The sequence below is a fragment of the Anabrus simplex genome, chromosome 1 (assembly GCF_040414725.1).
Source record: "Anabrus simplex isolate iqAnaSimp1 chromosome 1, ASM4041472v1, whole genome shotgun sequence".
Taxonomy (NCBI): Eukaryota; Metazoa; Arthropoda; class Insecta; order Orthoptera; family Tettigoniidae; genus Anabrus; species Anabrus simplex.
In genome coordinates, this window is record NC_090265.1 from 649,210,983 (window position 1) to 649,236,841 (window position 25,859).

The 25,859-nt window shown below is 42.4% G+C and overlaps 2 protein-coding genes across 3 annotated transcripts in view; both read left to right on the forward strand.

Annotated features, from left to right (window-relative positions):
* LOC136857271 (carnitine O-palmitoyltransferase 1, liver isoform) overlaps window positions 1-25,859 on the forward strand; it is a 336,584-nt gene that overhangs the window by 147,772 nt on the left and 162,953 nt on the right. Inside the window, exon 1 of one of the 2 annotated variants that reach the window (XM_068225119.1) lies at window positions 11,394-11,411. The exons of the other annotated variant lie outside the window; for it this stretch is intronic. The gene's annotated coding sequence lies outside the window, so the exon portion shown is untranslated. Of the gene's footprint in view, window positions 1-11,393; window positions 11,412-25,859 lie in introns of those variants that run through there. 2 annotated transcript variants of the gene reach the window in all.
* On the forward strand, window positions 19,963-20,748 carry LOC136885209 (protein GVQW3). Its single transcript, XM_068227180.1, has one exon. It carries the CDS (start codon window positions 19,963-19,965, stop codon window positions 20,461-20,463), a length of 501 nt encoding a protein of 166 aa, XP_068083281.1. The 3' UTR covers window positions 20,464-20,748.

Consider the following 25,859-nt stretch of genomic DNA (forward strand, 5'->3'; position numbering starts at 1 on the left):
GCCAGGCTTTTTATAGTAAATTAAGATAATGATATTTAGCCTGACTAGGACAGTTATACAAATTTTAAAAAATGGCATGTTGTGTCTGGAGTAACATACTGTAGTACACTCCAGTGTTTATACTGATAACAGAACGTGTGGTTATGTCACAATAGTGAGAGGGGCGTGGCCGTGCCTATAAAAAGAACTGCTCCGGCCTTGATGAGGAGTAGAGATGGGCGAAGTTGTTCCTGTTCCGGAAAAAGTACTATGTTCCAAGGTTTGGAGGTGGTGAAAATTAGACCATATCAACAAACCTTGTGTATGCTAATGCGATAATTGCTTCCTCACTGCTAGTTTAATCCGTTGCTTTTAATTGGATCGTTAGCCTAAATAAGGTAAATTAGTATCTTATATTCTTTATCCAGGGGGAACTAGAAGGAATATGAACAGGATCGCAAGAACTCAGTGCGAATGGTTAGCTGTAAAAAAGTACAAGGTTGTAAAATTCAGGTTTAGGTAGCTTAAACAAATTATTTTCAGATTAGATTTGTTTTACTCACATGTCCTGACATCATTAGTCAAAACAAATCTGAATAGCTTGCCGCATGAAGGGTTCATACCTTACAGGCCGTAGGGAAATGCAGCAGCAGTTCTTTAACTGCGGTGTTAAGTTTAAGGAATATAAGTTAAAACACATTATGATGTGTAACTGAACAATATATCGCACAAAAATATCTTGTTTTACTTCTATCCCTTTACTTACGAATAGGATTATCTGACTGAATAAAGCATCTTGCAGCAAACTAATGAGTCGACAGTTGTGATTCTGTCAATTATTTCTAGGGGGCTGATATTGTTGAAAAATGCGGGTATGCCATGCCGTGTACCTGCCAACCCTCCTGTATGGTGCAGAGAGTTGGACAGGGCATAAAATACTGGAGAGTCGTTTGGTCGCCACTGAGATGAGATATTTGCGGGAAGTTGCCGGGAAAACTCGAAGAGACCATGTTAGAAACACCACAGTGAGAGATGAACTTCAGGAGGAGCCAGTAATGGATGTCATTGAGAGGAGATGATTGGGCTGGATTGGTCACCTAGAAAGAATGGAAGATCAAAAGGAAAGCGAAGCAGGTGTGGCGAGCCAGACCAACAGGAAGAAGAACGCGAGGGAGGCCACGGATTGAATGGAAGTACATCTTGGGATTGATCAGGAAGCGAGGGAAGACCCTGGGTGAGGTTCATAGAATGGCGCACGACAGAAGAAACTTTAATAAATGGCTGAAATGCCCCGACGCCAAACGGCACAAAGGGAAAGAAGAAAAAGATATTGTTGAAATGCCATTTGTTTTCCCTTTGCATTATGATGTTGATCATATCGGGAGATAGTGTGTTTGAGCCCCACTGTCGGCAGCCCTGAAGATGGTTTTTCGTGGTTTCCCATTTTCACACCAGGCAAATGCCGGGGCTGTACCTTAATTAAGGCTACGGCCGCTTCCTTCCAATTCCTAGGCCTTTCCTATCCCATCGTCGCCATAAGACATATCTGTTTCGGTGCGACGTAAAGCGAAAAAAAAAAAAAAAAAAAAGGGACGTTGCTCAGCAGTAAAGAAATCCATTGTGCGATGTAACATGCGATAATAGCACGTTTTTATGTTGTATTCTTTCGTAGCCCGCGTGATGGCGATGATCGTTAAGGCGTGGAAACCTAAACGGTTTGACACCATGGTTAGCCGGTTCGAGTCCCGTTGGCCGAAAATAATTTCACCATCACAATGTTGGCCGGCAGGGTAGGGGAGGTGGTATACAATTTCTAATCACTAGATTACGTGCCAAAAGCCTGGATCCAATTCCAAACCTCTCCGCAGTGTTCATATGGAGTGAGGGCTGATGGTGGTGATTCGTCCGTCAGATGGGGAGGTGGTAGTGGTGTTATTGTTTTCAGAGGAAGTACATCTAGGCAGTCATTCTCTATATAACACTAATCAGAGGGGGAAAAGTTGAAGGGATCCGACACTTCAAAAAAGGACGACTTCGGCCAAAGAAAGTCAAGGGCTACGAAGGGCGTAAAACTGCCTAGACCTCGGGAATCTAATACCGTCGGGGTCGGAAAAGAACAAGAGGTGATCAAAGGAGGTCGGATAGGATGGATGAAAGTGAGGAGCCTGACACAAGTGGAAGCAATGCCAGGACTCAGGTAAGGACCGCATGGTTGCCAACCCACGCTCCTAAGTTGAGAGCCCCGGGTGCCTCTTTTATTCGCCTCTTACGACAGGTAGGGAATACCGTGAGGGACGGGTGGGGACGTTAAGCCTTGAGCAGACCCTTCGGTGCTATTCGACGGAAGTAGGCTATGTGCCGGCACCGGGTTTCACCCTCTCCCTTCCTACTATCATATATCACGTCATTTATTTCATTGTGTTAACTCCTCTGATGAGGACGTCGGGAATAGCATCCGGTCATTAAAAAAATCTCATATCCAACCCCGTAGAGAAACGGGACAAGGGTTGGACAAACATACTTTGCATTCTTTTGCATTTTTCGCCGATTTGGGATGCTCAGTCATTATTTCAACTTTCAAGAAGGTTTTGAATAATTTTAGATAATTTTGCATTTTTAAATTTATGCATGCATTCTTTATTCTCAGACTGATAAAAAATCCACAAGTGACAACATAGAATATTATTATACATATTGTTCTGCAATATGGTTAAATTTGATAAATGTCTTTCATGTCCAGACAAACTGACCAGCAGTTTAACGTACCGAGCTCGATAGCTGCAGTCGCTTAAGTGCAGCCAGTATCCAGTAATCGGCAGATAGTGGGTTCGAGCCCCACTGTCGGCAGCCCTGAAGATGGTTTTCCGAGGTTTCCCATTTTCACACCAGGCAAATGCCGGGGCTGTACCTTAATTAAGGCCACGGCCGCTTCCTTTCAATTCCCAGGCCTTTCCTCTCCCATCGTCGCCATAAGACCTATCTGTGTCGGTGCGACGTAAAGCAAATAGCAAGCAGTTTAAAGTTGACAATACGGGCTAAATATGTCACATATTACTTCTAATGACCAGCAGTTTTTGGTAACTAATAACGGGTAAGGAAAGGATTTACACTTGCGAGTCTTGTCTTTCGCAGATAGAACACAATACAGAACTCTGATAATTTCCTAACGTGTCTCAAACACATGAATGCACCAGCCTTCGCACCCGCCCACTTCATGCACTCCCTAGTACGTCAGGACCAAGAACAAATGGAAACGAGAAGGGATTGGAAACAGCCGTTATATACCTTTCCGCTTCAGTACAGAATTATCCTCCCAAACAGTTCTGTGCAAGAAAAATTCCACAAGTGAAACCATCACAGAGTGTTTTTAATTCAGCTAGTGAATACAATTGGAGAAGACGCGTTAAAGTGAATACGAGAAGGAAGATTGTTATAAAACACAAATTAAACGAGAAAAACATCTGGAAATTGTAACGAGTGCGATTTCCCCCCTAAATTTAAGAGCATTTTATTGATTATTTTCAGTGATTATTTTAAATTTTATTTTCTAGATCCTCAGCCCGCTAGTTATCACTCATCGAAGACCCTGCCTTTACATGAAGTTCTGAAGGATAATTATAATTTCGTGTGGCTATTTCTAGCCGGGTGCAGCCCTTTAAGGCAGACCCTCCGATGAGGGTCGGCGACATCTGCCATGTGTAGGTAACTGCGTGTTATTGTGATGGAGGATAGTGTTATGTGTGGTGTGTGAGTTGCAGGGATGTTGGGGACAGCACAAACACCCAGTCCCACTGGAATTAACCATTGAAGGTTAAAATCGCCGACCGGCCGGGAATCGAACGCGGGACCCTCTGAACCGAAGGCCAGTACGCTGACCATTCAGCCAACGAGTCGGACAGTTCTGAAGGAAGTGGTACTGTAATTTGAAAATATAAACAACGCATCGGAACATCGGTATCCTGCTGACTTGATTCATCGATGCTCAAATTTACAGTGGAATGCTTCCGGTAAATGTGTCGCTTCAGATTATTGTCATGGGAGATTCTGATTACCTAAGTCACACCTAGATAACTTATTAAGTCCTCTACTAAAAAATGGACCCACAGTGGGCTTGTTTTTGGCTCCTCTACGCTTATGTTAAAATAAGAATTTATGATTTTTCTGCCTTTTACGCTATATAAAAACTGTATAAATAAAGACCACTTAAAATAATTGTTAAAGGATCTTGTAATATTTCTCATTTACAAATTGCAGCAGACAGTAAAACAGAAACAGCGGTAAACCACGGTTTAAAAAAAATGCTAACTCAGTAGTTGACGATGCACGTTGCTTTAACGAGAATTAATGTCCGACTCCATGGCTAAATGGTTAGCGTAGCTGGCCTTTGGCCCAGAGGGTCCCGGGTTCGATTCCCGGCCGGGTCGGGAATTTTAACCTTCATTGGTTAACACCGATGGCTCGGTGGCTAGGTGTGTGTGTGTGTGTGTGTGTGTGTTGTCTTCATAATTAGAATTCATCATAGGTTGGGCCCCATCCTCATAGACGCGCAGGTCTCCTATACGACCTTAACTCGAAAGACCTGCACGAGGCCTCTTCGGAGACCACACGTCATTAATTATTATTATTATTATTATTATTATTATTATTATTATTATTATTATTATTATTATTACGAGAATGAATATGAACAAAGGTATCTGTCATGCATACTTACCGCAGATTCACTGTCTGTCGAACTGCTGACTAAGATGCTCGTCTCTTACAATTCGATATTTCGTGGGCTCTCTTCCCTGGTCCCTTGGTGCTCCACTGCTGTTCATTGCTAACAAGGACTTGTCCAAAGAACATCAAAAACAGTGTAGAGAACTAGCACTCGCGTTCTCCCGGAGTCGGAACAATCAGCCAACGAAGGGAGCTTTCGATGTTCTTAAACAGCTAGATCAGCACCACTGGACTGCAGACGATACAGAACACTGTTATTTCGGAACAGGATGTTGCGACATATTGTTCATTTAAAGAACAGTTCAGAGTCCGGAAGAGGTCTAAAATACGTAACTGTTATTATTTTTTGCTAATCTCTGCCCGAGGAGATTGGAAAATCATGGAAAAGGATTCGCAGGACAGCAGATGGTGGCCGCCTCCCGATTGCAGAACTCGGTTTCAAGCCATCACTGCTCAGTGAAACGTATCTTCCGCCAGTCATGTCATGCAGCCTGGAGTGAGAAGAACTGAGCAAATTAGAACCGTGTGAAATGAAGTTTCTGCAGTCAGCCGTGCAGAAGACTTGAAGAGATACAATTAGGAATATGGATATCAGAGAAGAGATGCAGAGGTGGGCCTGTCAATGGCAGACTGACAAAGGAATCGCCAATTGCATCTAGTATCGCATCTAGTAGATGAAGTGGTGCGAATAAATTCACGCCCACGACGTAGAAAGGGCGTCTTTCAAAGCTGACCAATGAAAACGATTGTTCGTCTGTTTCTAGGATCGTAGTATGTAAGTGCAAATGGTTTCGAGAGGACCCGCTGCAATCGCCGTTGCCGATTAAGATGCCATATACCATACCACCTGGACTACATTTATGAAATAAAAGACATACGCCTCAACCCAGGATCGACCCCTCGACCTCCTGCATGCTAACCCAAAACTCATCCACTGCACCAACTGTACAGCACAACTAATGTGTGCTGACAGAGGTAGTTACCCTACATGTGGTTACAGTGTTGCCAGATTGCCACTATTCAACGTCCTTTTTCTGCCGGATATACTCGCATGACGAACTTTAGTGAGGCTATGCCCAGTTCATCCTGTATATGACGAAGGTAGGTCAGATAGAAAAAAGAGGTGTGATACGTGTGGAAAGATGGAGCCAACGGAGGTTGCCGGGGTAGAAGAAATATGCGACCTCTGTATCATGTGACTCTCGCAAGGTAGCCATCCCCGCGTCCGTACATCCCAGAAGGAAGTCCTGGAAGTGTTCACTTTTAAGAAACGACCACGTTTTGAAAGGATCATATAAAATCAAACAGTCGTATCAGCACACAAGTGTTCGGTTCAAAACCGTGTTTCGGACACTAAGGTCCATCATCGGTGATCTAAACTTATTTAAAACATACTGATCCATATGGGTGTGTCGTCAAGATAAATGGAGCCTAGACGCAATAAACTAAAAATAAAGAAGAAACGAATGACAGTGTGTGTGAACCTAAAGGTCGGTCTCCACTGATTAACATTCAACAACATGTTAAATGTTAAAACTGTTAAGTGTTCACTGGTGACACCATCAACATGTTGACTGTTATATGTTAAATCCTGTTTCGTTTAACATTGTGTCCACAATTATAAACATGTTAAACTTGACTTCGTCGGGCTGAGTGGCTCAGACGGTTGAGGCGCTGGCCTTCTGACCCCAACTTGGCAGGCTCGATCCTGGCCCAGTCCGGTGCTATTTAAAGGTGCTCATATAGGTATTCGTCAGCCTCGTGCCGGAAGATTTACTGACACGTAAAAGAACTCCTGCGAGACAAAATTCCGGCACATCGGCGTCTCCGAAAACCGTAATAGTAGTTAGTGGGACATAAAGTGAGTAACATTATTATTAAACATGACTTCTTTTGTTTATATACAGGTAGTACATCATATCAGTTTGTGGTAATACATTCAGATAGTATCTTCCATTTTCAAACAAAGATAATGAACTCAGATGAAGAGAATTTGGCCTTTGTTATTGCCACTGTTGCTTCTTACAAGATCTTGAGAAGGAAGGAAAGGAGATTGTGGGTACGACAATATCTCAATACAAGGCACAATATGGATGTCATTCTGAATGAGGAAAAAGTAGAAGACAGGTTTGGATTTGAAAACGTTCTGAGAATGTCTGAGCATGATTTTAATGTAGTTTTGAAAAAAAAAAAACTTTCTACCATAAGAAAGGAGGAGACACAGTTACGAGCAGCTATTCCACCTCACCAGCGTCTTGGGATAACTGCGTTTCCGCACAGTATAATTATTTTTTTTTTGCTCGTAGCTTTACGTCGCACCGACACAGGTAGGTCTTATGGCGACGATGGGATAAGGCGGCCGTGGCCTTATAGGGGCTGTTTGCAATTGTCTGGTGTGAAAATGGGAAACCACGGAAAATCATCTTCAGGGATGCCGACAGTGGGATTCGAACCCACTATCTCCCGGATGCAAGCTCACAGCTGCGTGCCCCTAACCGCACTGCCAACTCGCACGGTGGTATAAACTTCGTCCACTCCCGTCCCCAATTTCAGACTTCTCTGAACTTTTTGCAATTCTCGACTGTGCTGGGAGCGGAGGGCGGCTAGTTTTTTCAATGCACTCGTGGGAGCAATTATAGATTATTTCGAGTTCCTGGAAACTGTAAGCTTTCCTCGCTTTATCTCGGCATTCCTTCGATGTGACATCCCACAAAGAAGGCCTTTCTATTATATCACTAATTAAGTCGAGTGATCTCCTTGGTTCACTCCATTTCTGACTATAAGTTTTAGTATAGTGCAGAGAGAACGACACACGTGCGCGTACTGTATTCGTAGCTTGTAACTATAATCCTACTTTTTTCACGAGAAAGCTACTGTATTTGTTGGCATGGAAACAGCACGGAAGTAGCCGAAGCTGTGCCGACATCGCACGAACAACGAATTGACAAGTTTTCCACATGGACCGGAAAACACACCAACATGTTAAAAATGTTAACCTCGACATTCTGAGTTAACATGCAAAGTCAGTTGGAAGACACGACGACAAATACATGTCAATTCTAACATGTTCAATTTAACACGTTGATATTAAATGTTAATCAGTGGACACTGGCCTTAAACGAGACTTTAAATGTTCTTTAGAAGGGCTGGCTGGACATGCCATTATAATATAACAACTTCAACAGCACTGTTCATAACATAATGGCTTGAGACCATATCTAACAGTAGGCCTATATTATTATTTTACAGTGCGGTTAGGGACGCGCAACTCTGAGCTTGCACCCGGGTGATAATAGGTTCAAACCCCGCTGTCGGCAGCCCTGGAGATGGTTTTCCGTGGTTTCCCATTTTCACACCAGGCAAATGCTGGGGCTGTGCCTTAAGGTCACGGTCGCTTCTTTCCTACTCCTAAACCCTTTCTATCTTCCTCCTTCCGCCATAGACCCTTCCTATGCCATCGTCGCCGTAAGACCTATCTGTGTCGGTGCGACGTAAAGCAAATTGATCTGTATTATTTTATAGGGCGTCTAAAAGTGACAGTTGGGATGAGTTGCAGGCGATTTGCTCTTCATTTCAAACACAGTATGAAAATACCAATCGATATTGCCGTGTACCTGCGTCATTTTACACTGCAAACGGTCGCCGGACACTTGAGTCCTTCAAGTGTTTTAAATTCTGTCTGACTCCCTTCCTTCCCACACTGACGGCAAGTTCGTGACCCCACGCGTCACGTCCAGAACAGCTCTGTCTTGACAGCGCCACAGACGTCTCAATAGTCACACAGGCGAACTTTCTTCCAGTAATTGAAACATGGCGTTTTAAACCGCAATGAATGAATGAATGAATGAATGAATGAATGAATGAATGAATGAATGAATAAATAAATAAATAAATAATACTAATTTTTCCCTGGACTTTTCCCAATTATTATGACAGGCAGTTGATGTCGATTTGGCCCAATGTCATGTGAAGTACAAATAGGCAGCCATCCTCTATATAATCCTAATTTGAAAAAATGTAAGGGAACCGGCACTTTGAAAAATGGAGGTATCGGCCAAAGAAAGGCAAGAGCCACGAAAGGCGTGAAGTGAAAGACTCCCTAGGACTCGAGTGCTCTAATACCGTCGAGGTCGGAAAAGAACAAGAGTTGACCAAGGGAGGTTGGATAGGATAGATGAAAGTGAGAGCCTGGCGCAAGTAAGTGGAAGCAATGCCAGGACTCAGCTTAGGGCCCCGTGGTCGCCAACACACGCTCCCAAGTTGAGAGCTCCCGGGGCCCCTTTTAGTCGCCTCTTAAACAGGAAGGATATACCGTGGGTGTTGTTCTACCGCCCCCACCCCACAGGGGGAGGACTGAGCTAAAAAACCATGGTCGCCAACCTACGCTCCAGAGTTAAGAGCCCCTTGGACCAATGTATTCTTTATCGCTTGTTTGTGTGGAGTTGGGTAGGTCATAAATTCAAGATCCCACTGTTGGAAGTAGGCTAACAATGACCAACCTCTAGGCTGATGCACTGTTTTTTTTATTTTTTTAAATTTTTTTTAAAATGCTGTTTGTTTGGAGCGTCGACCTATGAAGATCTTTTCCCCCTACCTGCACCATATGTGAGGAACCTGCGTGTATTATGTAAATGGCGGAAGTGTAAAGTGTTGAATGTGAGAAAAGAACGTTAAGGACGACACAAACACCCAGTCCCCAGGCCAGGGAAATTAATCATTGACAAATAAAAAACCCTGACCCTGCCGGGAATCGAACCCAGGGCCGCCGGGTGATATACTGTTACTCTTCATTATAATCAGAAGGTAATGTTGATTTCTGCCGGGCTGAGTGGCTCAGACGGTTGAGGCGCTGGCCTTCTGACCACAACTTGGCAGGTTTGATCCTGGCTCAGTCCGGTGTTATTTGAAGGTGCTCAATACGTCAGCTCGTGTCAGTAGATTTAGTGCCACGTAAAAGACCTCATGCGGGACTAAATTCCGGCACCTCGGCGTCTCCGAAAACCGTAAAAGTAGTTAGTGGGACATAAAGCAAATAACATTATTATTAATGTTGATATCTTGACATAACTATTTCTTACAGTACCTACCTACTGATAATATTGGCAGGTTTAATGTAATTGGTTGCTCATGGTCATGACTCATGTTTTTTAGAGATTAACCTGATGGATTAAATTACATATCTTTCCTTTCTTGTAAAACCATTGACGTGCTCTTTTTTGTGTGTTTATAGTAGTAACAGCTATTGAATATATTTTCTGTATAGCCTATACAGTTTGTTACTTTTCCTTCATACAATATGTGTAGAAGCCCCCTATTCATACCTTACTAGATATTTGTTCAACACCATGTGAACATTTGAGTCCGTTATTTTCGTTGTTATTATTATTATTCTTTTAAATGTCATAAAAAGGAAGTGATTTTACAACCTGAAATCTTGAAGCAAATCAGACATTTCAGGAAAAGCTAAATAAAACTCCATAACAGACTAAAAACCGAGTGTCATATTTCCACTTTTAATGACGTTTAAAAAAACTTGTTCATTGGCTTCGTACAAGAGATGTTTTTATTCGATGGACAGAATTATGCCGAAATTCCTGGCCATTTACACAAAATATAGAGAAATATACGTACCCCCAATCTTAGAGTATAAAGACTTAACATGAGCAGGTGTTACTCAATCGCAACTGAACATCGTCCTCTTTTATCACGCATTTCTCATAATTATATTTATGCTTTTTGGGCTTTCTTTCTACTGAATTGAACTATGCTGTAGTTTACATGTAAGAATTAAAAACCGTATCAGTATCCACATAGTTTTAAAAGTTCTCTATTTACATTGATGAATACTGTACAGCGGAGGGAGCTTTTTGCTAAACATCTGAGATTTTAACATGCTCCACTCGCTACAGCGACTCTCGTAGACGGTGGCGCCGTTGCTATACTGCCATGTAAGCGCATACACTATACTCACCGCCGTCTCAATCCTACAGTATTATAGAGATTGAGACGGAGGTGACTATACCTTCCCTGTTATTGAAGGTAGTGCTTTATAGTAATTTTCTAACTGTTGGATTCGATTAAGTGTCGCTAACCACACAGTTTACGGATCCTACTTGCCGATAAGACATGTTACCGTTATTGTTAATCTAGCATGTTGGCACTGTGTAATCAAGATTTTTTTCGTGACTCGGAAGATTATACGTACTATCCGCGCACTTTTTAGCGATAGATTTACACCCTAGTGCTGAAGCGGTCGACCTCGGCAATCTTCGAGATTCGTACTGGCAATCTTTGAAACACAAACTATGAATCGCTTATGCATCGCTGTGCGACGTCTGGCGTACACTTTGCGTACTAGTACTGTTGTTATTTACACAGCAAAGCCAAACTATAGAATTCACTCTAGGAATAAGATTCGCATCGAGAAATGTTATATAATGTGTGTGTGACACAGTTGTTGGCTTAAAATAACAAAGATTTAGAAAACTCATATCGATCGATCATATTATCGATTCATTCCAGATTTCATTTCCATTCAGTTGGCAGTACTAACGGAACCGGAAGTGCTCCTTCCTTACTCCTCAAACCCGTACACAAATCTATCGCTAAAAAGTGCGCCGTATTGTGAAAATCACTAGTTATATTTGCGAATATAAGTAAAATACATTTTCTTTTTCTGTAGGATTGTAAATGTGTTCGGGTAATGCCAGGTAGGTAGAATTTTGACATATTCGAATAATGCAAGTTTATTTAATAACGTTGTTGGTGTGAAATAACGAACGCAGCATTTTATTACTACGGTCTTATTTCGTCCAATTCGTAATGGAATTCAGTTCGGATGTATTAGAAGCAAGCAAAATCTGCAAGAACTCCTCCGAAAAGGAAAGCACAGTTATCTCCTCTATACAGATCAGTTCAGTTAAAATGGAAGGAAATTTTGTTATCAACCTAACCTAACCTAACCTAACCTAACCTAACCTAACTTATCTTGTCATGACTTTGGTACGGTTTGCGCACTTAGCCTTTGTGTATTCTTACTGACTTAGGCATATGTACTTATTTTCTTGTGTGTATTATTAAAGCGTAGTTTCACTTCATTTCGACACGCAATAGCAAATTTTAAGAAGGGAGCTGAATTATTTACACCAGGCGGCAAACACCCAAGAATACGGTTGTAGTAATGCGTACCTATATCAGAATAAAGGCAGAAATATAATAACATTCAATTGATGGTGGTGGTGGTGATGGTTTTAAGAGGAAGTACAACTAGGTAACCATCCGCTATATAACACTAATCAGAGAGAAAAAGCGGAAGGGATCCGACACTTCGAAAAATGAAGGTATCGGCCAAAGAAAGACAAGGGCCACGAAGGGCGTGGAAATGAAAGACTCCCTAGCCCTCGCAAACCTAATAGCGTCGGGGTCGGAAAAGAACAAGAGTTGACCAAGCAAGGTCGGATAGGATAGATGAAAGTGAGGAGCCTGGCACAAGTAAGTGAAAGCAATGCTAGGGCTCAGCTGAAGGCCCCATGGTTGCCAATCTACGCTCGCAAGTTAATAGCCCTTGGAGTAGTAGTCTCTTACGACAGGCAGGGGATACCATGGGTGTTAATCTACCGCTCCCACCTACAGGGGGTTAAGTTGAGTGAGAATGGGTGTTTATTTCCTTCATTCCTCAGTGAGCTTGAAAACCGACTTAATTACGAATATCTTGAATGATCATTTACTTGGGTGAGGACACCTCCATTACTGATACCTACACTGAGGTTACCTTGTTGATGGTTATATCTCGTGATTCAGTGTGTGACTAGTCAAGTTGGCAGCAGTGATGAGGCATTAAAAAAGAGAATAGAGCGGCGATATTTGCTTTTTAGTGTATAGCCTTATGTGCCGAGTTCTATACCTCTAGTATATTTATTAATTACTAACTCTGTGCTCCAAAAAATCTCTGTCCATTACGACAGGCTGTGCTGTGGTCATGAAACATTATGAATAATGGTGTTGGCTTTACGTCCCACTAACTACTTTTACGGTTTTTGGAGACGCCTACGTGCCGGAATTGAGTCCCACATGAGTTATTTTACGTGCCAGTAAATCTACCGACACGAGGCTGACGTATTTGAGCACTTTCAAATACCACCGGACTGAACCAGGATCGAACCTGCCAAGCTGGAGTCAGAAGGCCAGCGCCTCAGCCGTCTGAGCCACTCAGCCCGCGAATAATATTGTTAATAATTAAAATAATTAAATGAAGAATCAGCTGATAAGACAGCAGGGCTTGCACAATTAAAAAAAAAAGTAATTCCTATAATTCCTAGTTTCAGCCGGCTAAAATGGGATATAAATGTAATGTTTTCTCCACAAAGTGGGGAGGGACTGCCTGAATCGGTTGAAAAGGCCGCAGCCTTTGCCTGAATAAGCTTTCTGCTATCTCATCTTTGCTATCACAAGGTAATTCTCCCGACCCTGACTTCTCCGGAAGTTATGCAACGTATTACGACACAAATAGCACGAGGGTCGGTAGTTTTCTGCCAATCACAGTTATTGTACCAACGGTCCGGAGAGGGTCTTTGCTTAGCACGACAGTCTCCAGAGGCATTCCGCGTCATGAAAACACGACCGTCCTAAAAACATATCTTGCAGCGTATTGATCTGCCATACAAAGAGTTAAGTGATCTGGTGTAGGAAGAGGTGAACTTAACGCGGAAAAGTTTGTTGCATGACAGTAGTTATTGTTTAGAGAGGAAGAACAATTGGGCAACCATCCTCTATATAACACTAATCGCAGAGAAAAATGAAAGACTCCCTATGCCTCCATACGTAATACCGTTATGGTCGGAAAAGAACAAGAATTGACCAAGGCAGGTTTACTTAGGATAGATGAAAGTGAGGAGCCTGGCGCAATAAAAGGAAGCAATTTCAGGATTCAGCCAAGAGCCCCGTGGTCGCCAATATACGCTCCCAAGTTAAGAGCCCTTGGGGCCCTTTTAGTCCCCTCTTATGACAGGCAGGGATACCGTGGGTGTTACTCTACCACCCGCACCCACATGAACAGGTGGTGGTGGTTATTGTTTAGACAGGAAGTTCAACTGGGCAACCAATAATCTGACGGAAAAAGTGGAAGGGAGCCGACACTTTGGAAAATGACGATATCGGCCAAAGAAAGGTGGCGGTGATGGTGGTGATGGTGATTATTGTTTTACGAGAAAGTACAACTAGGCAACCATCCTCTATATTACACTCTTCAGAGAGAAAAAATGGAAGGAATCCGGCACTTCGAAAAATTAAGGCATCGGTCAAAGGAAGGCAAGGGCCACGAAGGGCGTGAAAATGAAAGACTCCCTAGGCCTCGAATACCGTCGGCGTCAGAAAAGAACAAGAGCTAATAACAATGTTACTGGCTTTACGCCCCACTAACTACTTTCTATGGTTTTTGGGTGACTCCGGGGTGCCGGAATTCAGTCCCGCAGGAATTCTTTTACGTGCCAGTAAATCTACCGACACGAGGCTGACATATCTGAGCACCTTCAAATACCACCGGACTGAGCCAGGATCGAACCTGCCAAGTTAGGGTCAGTAGGCAAGCCCCTCAACCGTCTGAACCACTCAGCCCGGCAAGAGCAAGAGTTGACCAAGGGAGGTCGGAAAGGATAGATGAAAGTGAGGAGCCTGGCACAAATAGGTGGAAGCAATGCCAAGAGTAATCCCAAGTTAAGAGCCCCTGGGACTGCATGGAAAGGGTATACAGTGGTGAAATGGGCTTGACTCTATGTTACACTTCATACTATTCCTGAGGGTGTTGTCGGCATGGTTGCAAGAGAATAATGTGGGTTTTGTCAGTTTCTCTGTTTGCCTATGGTTTGAATGCAAGCAGGGGGATTCTTTAAATATGAATCTGGAGATTGATTGTTAAAACTTTGTGCCAAATGCGACTGAGAACATATTAGGTTATGAATGTGCGCTGCCTACTGTATATCCGACTTGTATACGGTTTCAGTGTAAGTTAGTCTAGTCTAATGGATATTCCTCAGCTTTGTATTCAAACAGCCGGTTTAAGCGGCCCCGGCGGAGGAACACTAGCTTTCTGAGATCGAGAAGGCAGTGACTGATGATGTTCGCGAGTAATTACCTTGCTCAAGTTTTGCTATATAATAGAGGTTCGTAATCGTTACATTGGTGTAAGAATGATCAGAAGTAAATATTTAGATCACCTACTACATTCTTGTAAGTAAGTAAGTAAGTACTAGCTTTCTGAGCCCAAGTCGATGGGTTCAATCAGTCGATCTCTTCCTGTAAATTAATAAAACCCAAAAGCAAACACCATGGCGGAACAGCCACGAAGGCCCGCCGTGTGGTTGGCACGACGAATCCTCTCGGCCGTTATTCTTGGCTTTCACTGTCAGTTGGCTCCCCAATTGTAATTACGTGGAGTGAGTGGACCTCGAACCAACCCTCAGATCCAGGTAAAGATGCCTGTCCTGGCTGGGAATCGAACCCGGGGTCTCCGGGTAAGAGGCAGGCACGCTACCCCTACATCGCTGGGCCGGCCCTATACATTAATATGTGCCCCAATTTGTCCTCTTAAATTCCAATTATTACACATTTCCTACTTTTAAAAGCTCCGCTCAAGCTTATTCGTCTACAAATGTCATTCCTCGCCATCTCTCCACTGACAGCTCGGAACATACCACTTAGTCGAGAAGCTCGTATCCTTACTCCCAAGTCTTCCCAACCCAAAGTTTGCAACATTTTCGTAACACTGTTGTTTTGTCGGAAATCACCCAGAACAAATCGTATTGCTTTCCTTTGTATCTCTTTCAGTTCTCGTTTCAAGTAACCCTGGTGTGGGTCATATCAAGACCGACTCCAATCCTTCGACCGTAATATAAAAAAGACGTGGCGGCCGATGTAGTCGGATTAACGCGAAAATACCACGTAACATGATAAATATAACATCATAGGGTTGGTTCGTCGGACACGAAAATCACTTTTTCTCGTATGCAAACGCTTCGCCAACAAGTACGTACCACATATAATCGACTAGAATTACATATATTGTACTAGAAATGAGAACAACAGTCTGATTATTTATAAATTTCATTTAGCCAAATAACGTTTTCTCTTAAATTTCACTTCGCTGGATAGATGATGATGATAAAAGTTAAAAATTATATGTATAACATCATTTTGAAAATTAAGATGCGAGGTTCGTCAATGTATTCGCTCTCATGAGAACATAATTTGTTGCCTTAGTTTTGAAGTGGTGGACCATTTCTTATATTTAGTACCCCATGAAAGGGACGTACACCCGAAATGATAATGTTATTGGCTTTATGTCCCACTGACTACTTTTTACGGTTTTCGGAGACGCCGAAGTGCCGGAATTTAGTCCTGCAGTAGTTATTTTACATGCCAGTAAATCTACCGACACGAGGCTGATGTATTTGAGCACCGGACTGACCCAGGATCGAACCTGACAACTTGGGGTCAGAAGACCAGCGCCTTAACCGTCTGAACCACTCAGCCCAAGTACACCCGAAATGATTATGTTAACCCAAATGAACGGCCCTGATAATGCTAACATAATGTTGACATATGGTATAGGAACACTTCGCACAATTATGGTAACCTTAGTAATGAAATGAAATGTCGTATGGCTTTTAGTGCCGGGATATCCCAGGACGGGTTCGGCTCGCCAGGTGCAGGTCTTTCTATTTGACGCTTGCAGGCGACCTGCGCGTCGTGATGAGGATGAAATGATGATGAAGACAACACATACACCCAGCCCCCGTGCGATTGGAATTAACCAATTAAGGTTAAAATCCCCGACCCGGCCGGCAATCGAACCCGGGACTCTCTGAACCGAAGGCCAGTACGCTGACCGTTCAGCCAACGAGTCGGACACCTTAGTAATGAAACGTTCAGACACTAAAGATATGTCTGTATGTATGTTCAGTCCTCACTCCTAAGGCTGATTGGATCCTCAACAGCTCCGCCATCAGCTGTCGTAGATGGTCTAGGCATCACTGAAGAAGCGTACTAGGGAAATGAGAAGTGAGGTAGTTCCCCGTTGCTTTCCCCACCGAGCCACGAGTTTCGATTACATATCAGTCTGCCAAGCCCACTGAAATGCTTGCACCAACTGACCCTATGAGCAATATTTTCACACCATTCATAGCAGGGACTGGCTGCATACGGGATAGCATTACTAGCATCGCTCATGCTGTACCTCAGTCACTTTTATATAGTCAAAGCCAAGGATAAATCAGAGACAGATCAATGAAAGCAACAAAATTCCTCTAGCCTATAACTAGAGCCCTGAGCGGATATACAAAATAATATCCGCATCCGCACTTCCTTCATCCGCACCCGCATCCGCGAATGGTTATCCGTATCCGCGAAATGGTTATCCGCGGATATTGCGAATATTTAACTACAGTATATTAAACGTACGGTATAGAAGGAGACGGATCTGTTAACATAATACAGTAGGCCTGACACCTGGCACCCGAACCCCTACAGTCACAAGGTTATGACGGATTTTCTCTTGCGACAACTACCGATGTATTGACCTTTGTTCCGTTCTTCCATTAATTGCGGACAGGAGCCAGTTAGGCTTAAGTCATATTTACGGCTTTATGGTCTCAAGGCTTATTATACATCACCATTCTCCCAGACAACTGTCAAGGGTCGCCCAACCACAAGCAAACAAAAGAGTATACCTGACTAAAAATCAATAAAGTTCATTATTTATAAATTATCAGCAAATTTATCCGCACTGCCGTAAAGTTTTCATCTGCCAGAACACTACCTATACCAGAAGACATAGTGCACTGTAAACACTGAAGGCATAAAGAGTATGAGTGCAAAATCTCTTTTGACTCTTATACATTGATATTTAACCACATGGGCGAGCTTCAGTTCGGTGTAGTCTGCTTGATAACAGATAACCACAGCGTGAATCGAAAGGTGTGGTAGTGTAAAACCCTGCGTTACAAACCCAGCTAAGTCCTCCAAGTCACTATTTCTTCTTTGTAACATTATACAGATTGCTCCATCTGTCACACTTGTAAGTTTTGTTATACTCCAAGATCCAAACAAACATTTCCGCAGGCAAGCACAGATTCTTGTAAAATACACTTGCATCTAAATCACTCGACTCGTTAAAGCACATAGACACTGACGGAATATCACAATATCAATTATGAAAATTAAAACCTACAACCTATTTTCCAGTCATTGACCGGGTCAGGGATGTAATGAATGAAGCAGATATAGTCGCCACTCCCAAAGTGATTTATTAATAACTGATAGATGCTATGAAATGAGAATCGAGAGCGTTGCTGGAATAAAAGATGACAGGAAAAACCGGAGTACCCGGAGAAAAACCTCTCCCGCCTCCGCTTTGTCCAAATCTCACATAGAGTGACCGGGATTTGAACCACGGTATCCAGCGGTGAAAGGCCGACGCGCTGCCGTCTGAGCCACAATATCAGTTATATTCTATCTAAATTAACATTTTTGGAGGAACAGGAATAGGTTCACTGTTTGGAATTAGAGAAAAGCCTTCCTTAACCTCAGACGTATTCTCAGAACGATGTATGCACACTAGAGTTCTGTCATCGACTTCAAAATAATTACGATGTATATTCCTCACCCATTTCTCTCTTATTGTTTTATTCCGTAGAAAACTTAAGAATAGTTGTATGAGAGGTATTGCCATAGTCAGACTTAAAACTGGTTCGCAACACGATCAAAACAAATACATTCTCACATTACTGCAGTGGCGAGCACTGAACCCAATTTACCCCAGCGCTGCTGGGGTAAAAGAACTTTGTACTAATATTTCCTAATTATTCCTTAGAACGCTTTTTATAATGTTTAAAAAATTGCGAACATCTAAGCTAAGCCAAGTGCAGCTGTCTCGACAATCCGCTCGCACTACCGCAGTTCAGCTTCTCCAGCGAGCTGGGATTCGAACTCACTATCTCCCGGATACAAGCTCACAGCCGCACGCCTCTAACCGCACGGCCAACTCGTCCGGTCCAGCGAAATTTAAGGGCGCTTGGGTGACGTATGCACTTGAAGTTTCCTGGAGGCGGAGCTGTGCCCCCTCCCCCGACAGCAGTTTACGGTGACAGGCAGCTAACTTTGGTAAGGGGTGTTAGTTTTAATACTTGACACTCGAAGTATTTAGCGCCACACACTAGGGACTGCAAGAAAAAATCCATCTTAACAGTATAGCCACTTGCACATCGTCTTGCTAATAAAAAAAGAGCCAGTGTATGAAATAGATTGCAATATAGAGGAATATATTTTAGTCTGGGGTTTCGGCATGTATACAGTTTTTTCGAGCAATTCAATTATGACACGTATAGAGTATGTGTTCCGATAGCCGCAAAAAAATATTTAGGTTGCCCAGCATGAACACAGAGTTAAGCGCGAACGGTTGTCTGTGATGATGGTATATAGTGAATTTTTGTAGCGTTCCTCTTGGATTATAAGTGAAGGTTTCGCGAGTTCTGTGGCATTCTTCATGAATATAACATGTTATACGTCGTAACAAATATTTCCCCTCGTTTTTCGTTGATGAACGTACACTCAGTATGCGAGTGAGACTATAAAACTTCAACGATGGTAAAATACCAGTTAAATTTTGCTGATTAGTTTAGATTAGGCTTTTTAAGTTAAAAAAAAAACCAGTTAGTCCCAGTGTATTTTTGTGAAAACCATGACTGTACTATCACAAAGCGTCACCGGATGAAACTGTAAGTACGTCTGCTATAGATTAAGTTATGATGGTGTCGTCACTGCCGTGAATATCAGTTTGGAAGTATGTGCGAGCGTGTGGTTGAAAATATTCTTCAAAGATCTTTGTCAGGTAGACCTTTCCACGAAAAATACAGGCTTATAAAATGGTAATGTTCACTTTAGAGAGTGTAGTGGGGCTACGATTTTATAAACGATGTGCATTCAAGTTCTAAGGCCTCCGATTTTTTTCTCCAGACTGGAAAGAAATAGAAACATGTGCATTGTTTTAAAAGGAGCCCGCGTTCGTTGTCAAAACGTCACAGAGATGGCAGCACTATACGACAGATGGATTTTTAGCGCCAGCCGCGAGAATGACAACTGTTTTAGATACTTAAAATGGCGACGTTTTCCTTACGTGAACAGCGTGCAATCATTCGTTTTTTGAATTTGCGTGGTGTGACACCAATTGAAATTCATCGACAGTTGAAGGAGACATGTGGTGATGGAGTTATGGATGTGTCGAAGGTGCGTTCGTGGGTGCGACAGTTTAATGAAGGCAGAACATCGTGTGACAACAAGCCGAAACAACCTCGGGCTCGCACAAGCCGGTCTGACGACATGATCGAGAAAGTGGAGAGAATTGCTTTGGGGGATCGCCGAATGACTGTTGAACAGATCGCCTCCACTGTTGGCATTTCCGTGGGTTCTGTGCACACAATCCTGCATGACGACCTGAAAATGCGAAAAGTGTCATCCAGGTGGGTGCCACGAATGCTGACGGACGACCACAAGGCTGCCCGTGTGGCATGTTGCCAAGCAATGTTGACGCGCAACGACAGCATGAATGGGACTTTCTTTTCGTCGATTGTGACAATGGATGAGACGTGGATGGCATTTTTCTATCCAGAAACAAAGCGCCAGTCAGCTCAATGGAAGCACACAGATTCACCGCCACCAAAAAAGTTTCGGGTAACCGCCAGTGCTGAAAAAATGATGGTGTCCATGTTCTAGGACAGCGAGGGCGTAATCCTTACCCATTGCGTTCCAAAGGGCACTACGGTAACAGGTGCATCGTACGAAAATGTTTTGAAGAACAAGTTCCTTCCTGCACTGCAACAAAAACGTCCGGGAAAGGCTGCGCGTGTGCTGTTTCACCAAGACAACGCACCCGCACATCGAGCTAACGTTACGCAAACGTTTCTTCGTGAAAACAACTTTGAAGTGATCCCTCATGCTCCCTACTCACCTGACCTGGCTCCTAGTGACTTTTGGCTTTTTCCAACAACGAAAGACACTCTCCGTGGCCGCACATTCACCAGCCGTGCTGCTATTGCCTCAGCGATTTTCCAGTGGTCAAAAAATACTCCTAAAGAAGCCTTCGCCGCTGCCATGGAATCATGGCGTCGACGTTGTGAAAAATGTGTACGTCTGCAGGGTGATTACATCGAGAAGTAACGCCAGTTTCATCGTTTTCGAGTGAGTAGTTAGTTAGAAAAAAAATCGGAGGCCTTAGAACTTGAATGCACCTCGTATTTACCACGAACCTACTACGCTGGCGAAGCAGGAGGAGAGGTGATACTCCCACGTGGCGCGTCCCAGGTGGGGGATAGGGGGGTCCTAACCGGCTTGCCAGCGGACTTGAGGGAAATAAAATACCTCTCGCGGACCAAACACACTACCCCCCTGTGGGTGAGGACGCAGACGAAGAATACACCCGCGGTATCCCCTGCCTGTCGTAAGAGACGACTACAAGGTGCCCAAGGGGCTCTCAACTTGGGAGTATGGCTTGGCGACCATGGAGCCTTTAGCTGAATCTTGGCATTGCTTCCACTTACTTGTGCCAGGCTCCTCACTTTCGTCTATCCTGTCCGACCTCCCTTGGTCAACTCTTGTTCTTTTCCAACCCCGACGGTATTAGAGCATTCGAGGCCTAGGGAATCTTTCATTTTCACGCCCTTCGTGGCCCTTGCCCTTCTTCGTCCGTTACTTCATTTTTCGAAGTGACGGATCCCTTCTTCTTCCCTTTCTCTCTCTCTACCCCCTGTGGGTGGGGGACGCAGACGAATAATATACCCACGGTATCCCCTGCCTGTCGTGAGAGGTGACTAAAAGGGCGACCAAGGGATGATTGAATTAGAACCATGAAACTACTTTTGATTCGTACCATCACGCGGGGAACACCATGGGTTGCTGTACTTGCGAGTAGTACCACTATATTAGGTACGAAGTAGGTTTGTGATTAGTAGCAGCAAAGAGTAGGTTCTCCTGTGGGTTTCCAGTACCCGTGCGTCGTACCCATGTAAGCAACACCGCGGGTCTGGGCGTTGCCTGTGAGTTGTACCACTATATGAGCGACACCGTGGGTCTGCGTTGCCTGTGATTAGTACCCACTATGTAAGGAACTCCACGGGAATACCGGCATCCGTGACTAGTACACCTAGGTGAGGAGCCTCATCGGTTTGCGTTGGCTATGAGTGGCGCCATTGTGTGAGAAACACCATAGGTCTGCGTTACCTGTACAGCGTACAATACTCTTGTGAGTAGTACCATCTTGTGTGGAACACCGTGAGTCTTTGCTACTTTTGATTAGTACCGCAACATGACAAATACCATGGTTCTACTTTATTCGCGACATGTACCATTCTGAGGGGCCTTAGACCTGGATTTTGGACCCCTTTAGACATCAAGCATCCTCGATTCAGGATTGTTCTTTGTAAGTGGTCCCTTGGTCAGTAATACTATTATTTATGACCTTTTTTTAGTCGGATCCACTGTGTCTTTGTTTTTTTTTTGGGTTCATGTCCATCCATTCATTCTTCATGACATTTTTTTATTTTGGTCAGTGGATGATTTTGAACTTTTTGTTGTCATTTCATTTCGTACCATTAGGGGCCGATGACCTCGATGTTAGGCCCTTTTAAACAACAAGCATCATCATCATCATGTAGGCCTATATACCTATTTAAAAACGTTTTTTGCAGCTGGGGTATTGAATATGTTCACCCCACGCCACTGCATTACTGCGTATAATTACCGATCCTAAGTGTCCCCTGACTCATATAAATACATGCGCACACTTATATTCTACAAATAAACTACCATTTACCGTCAACATTCATGAAACTACACGGGCTACATACAATAACAACAAACCAAAACAAACCCACATTTCCAACATGTCCGGCTACTCGATTCGCCATCTTTGAACGATCCAGAGTAGCATTAAAGTCTGAGGATTGGAGGCGGTCTTGGTCATATACACTGTAGTATCAGACCTTAATATAAAATCAACATGGCCGACGCATCGGTTGAATGTAAACAAGCCTGTGATACATAAACATAACCTTCTGATTATCGTATTGAATTGCTAAGTTGCCAATAGTAACGTAAAAATGGAAATTTTCATGTTAAGTGGGTACGGAATGCCCTATGCCTCCAATGATAAATTCGGCTGTTTATATTGTACCTTTTCTATAAAACCACTGGAGTTAGACACTTCAAATTTTTGCAGCTTGTAGTTGAATGTCTTGGTCTTCTACTGAAACAAGCTAATTTTTGAAACGACCTACTTAAGGAAGATATTATTTTTTATTTTGATACTAGATATTTTTGGTATTTTAAGAATATATTTTTGCTAATAAAATTTGTAATATACAGACAAATTAAAAACTGTTGTTTCAGCAGTTGAAAGAGGTAGTTATAAGTATGTCCTACAAATTTCAAGTTCATATATTCAAAACTGGCTGAGAAAATGCACCTTAAGTATTAAAAAAGTAAACTTACGGGAAACGGGCTTCAAATTTAACACATCAATGCCTGCTTGGTCCATAGCTTGGATTATCTGGATCTTCTTCAAATTCCACTTGTAGTCTCTTCTTGGCACCTCTCCTGTCCTTTCTGGCTTGAAGAGCTTTTCTTTTAAATGACATTTTCAGCAGACCTTAGTCTTACCAGGTCTCTATGCAACATTGCATCAACAGTTCGACACCCAACACTCAACCCTAACACTTGCAGAACTTTGCAATTTGTGATGTTACCCTGGTTAAAACTTGAAACAGCATCATATACACCAAAATCAAGTGTGCTGATACCCATAAACACTGTTTTGGGTAGGCGGTTCCAGATGACACTATTGACACATTCCTTTGGGTTGGCCGTGGAGGTATTTTTTCAGGTGATTTTTGTCAGAAAGATCCCTGAAAATTTGTTTGATTTCATCCGTAATGGCTGGTAGCAAATTGTGAGGATGGTTATATTTCTCCCCTATTACTTTGCTCCTGTTATATTTGCACCAGCTGTCTGTCCCTGAAGGACACAAGCCATGTACAGGATTTTCATTACTGGAATAAATGTTGAAACATGATGCCCAGACAGCTATCCTCATTGCTTCCACATTATCAGTATTTTGCCTGATGGCCAAACCACAGTAATTCTGGAGAGTATCAATGACTGAATCAGTCAATCTGTTCTTACCCTCTAATGTTCTACCATCACTAAATTTCTTTCCCTTTATGCTTGATTTTAGTCTTCTCAATCTTGTCCCCATACGTTTCTGAACGTGACCAATACATTCCATTTTGGTTACATTTACATCATTTCCATAGGGTTTAGAATCATGAACAACTTTGAAAGCCTTTAGAGTCACCATCCTCTAAGTAATAGAAATACCTAGCATTGTACCACTGAATAGAACGTCGGTCAAGCGAATAGCAAGAGACCGTCATGTCTACTCACAGCAGAAATCTAGCGTGCATCATCATGTAAATTATTTTAAAAAGCACAATTGTAGTTATCATATCATCATAATCCATACACTATTTTAAAGAGGGCATTTGACACATTAAGAAATAACAATAATATAAAAATGACAAATTTTTGGCAAAATACCCATTCCATATCCCCTAAGTTAAGATAACAAAATAAGGAGATCCATCGGAGGTTATGTGAACGAATCGTATTCATGAAATTTCATTGTAACTTTTGTCCTAAAAGGAGGAAAATATTGGCTTTCACAAAAATCAACAGTAAAATTGGCGGTAAATTAATAAATACCATTATTACTAGAGAAATATAGATACGTAACTGTGGCATTCCGCTTCATCGTACCGTCTTTTGTTTCCTTCCTGAGGTCGTGGGCTAGCACCAATGGATGGAAGTTGTGTGTCTGTGAATTCTGAATATCGTAAATAGCACACACAAAAATTTTGTTGAAAGAAAAATAGCATGATCCCTGGAGCAATAATTAAATAATGAGTTATGAGCATAAGTCAACAACTCGCCCAACCAAGTAACATCAAGCAAAGCAAAGAAGTGAGCAAAGACCTCAAACACAAAAGTGTTACATGAACAAAAGACATACTGAAGCGCTGTGACATAGTAGAATAATAGTCGTAGTTGCAAAGTATGTATTAAATATGTATATATTTCACTAGTAATAATCGTATTTATTAATTTACCGCTAATTTTACACTTAATTTGCTTAAAAGCATTTTTTCCATTTAGGACAAAAATTATAATATATCATGGATACGATGCGTTCACGTACCCCCATCTGAAAATATCGATCATTTTGAACTAAATATTTACACTAGACACGTGTAACGCAGATGCCTATTTGCAAGAAACGTATTTGTGCACTAATGGCATTGATACATCAGCGATAATGAACACTAATTATTGTATCACTAGAATTCTCTCAAGCTCATGCGTTACATGTAAAACGTCAAGTATGAGGTTATACGGTGTTTCAGTTGAAAACATTTAGCAGGGAAGGTCAATAATATCCTTATTTCATGGACATGACATTGAAGAAATAAAAACTGACATCTACTGTATTGCCATACGCAATACGCTTCATCCTTTGTACTGTGATAGTACATATATCACACCCCCGAATTATATGTAGAAGGTAGAGATATTATTGTCAGTATTCGATTTATTATTATTATTATTATTATTATTATTATTATTATTATTATTATTATTATCGGTATTTCATTTGTATGTTTTGTCATTTATATTTATAAGTTGGAAGATATCCACATATGTAGGCATGGGTAATTTGTTTTGCATGAGTGGGAAAACATTGCTTTAATAACTCTGGTAATTTGAATGAGTCATATGGCTGCCCCAGTGTTTGTTGTGATGTACTTGTGTCGGGAAATCCATGAGTCATGTATTATCCGCACACTTTATGTTGGTGCATTTACACCCTAGTGCTGAATCTGTCGATCTCGGCGATCTTCGAGATTCGTACTGGCAACCTTTGAAACACAAACTATGAATCGCTTAAGCATCGTTGTGCGACATCTGGAGTACACTTTACGTACTAGTACTGTTGTTGTTTACACAACAAAGCCAAAGTATAGAATTCATGCTAGGAAAAAGATTCGCATCGAGAAATGTTT

Excerpts from the sequence above, each read along its gene's own strand:
- LOC136885209 (XM_068227180.1), top strand. The coding sequence starts at position 19,963 with ATGGATGTGTCGAAGGTGCGTTCGTGGGTGCGACAGTTTAATGAAGGC.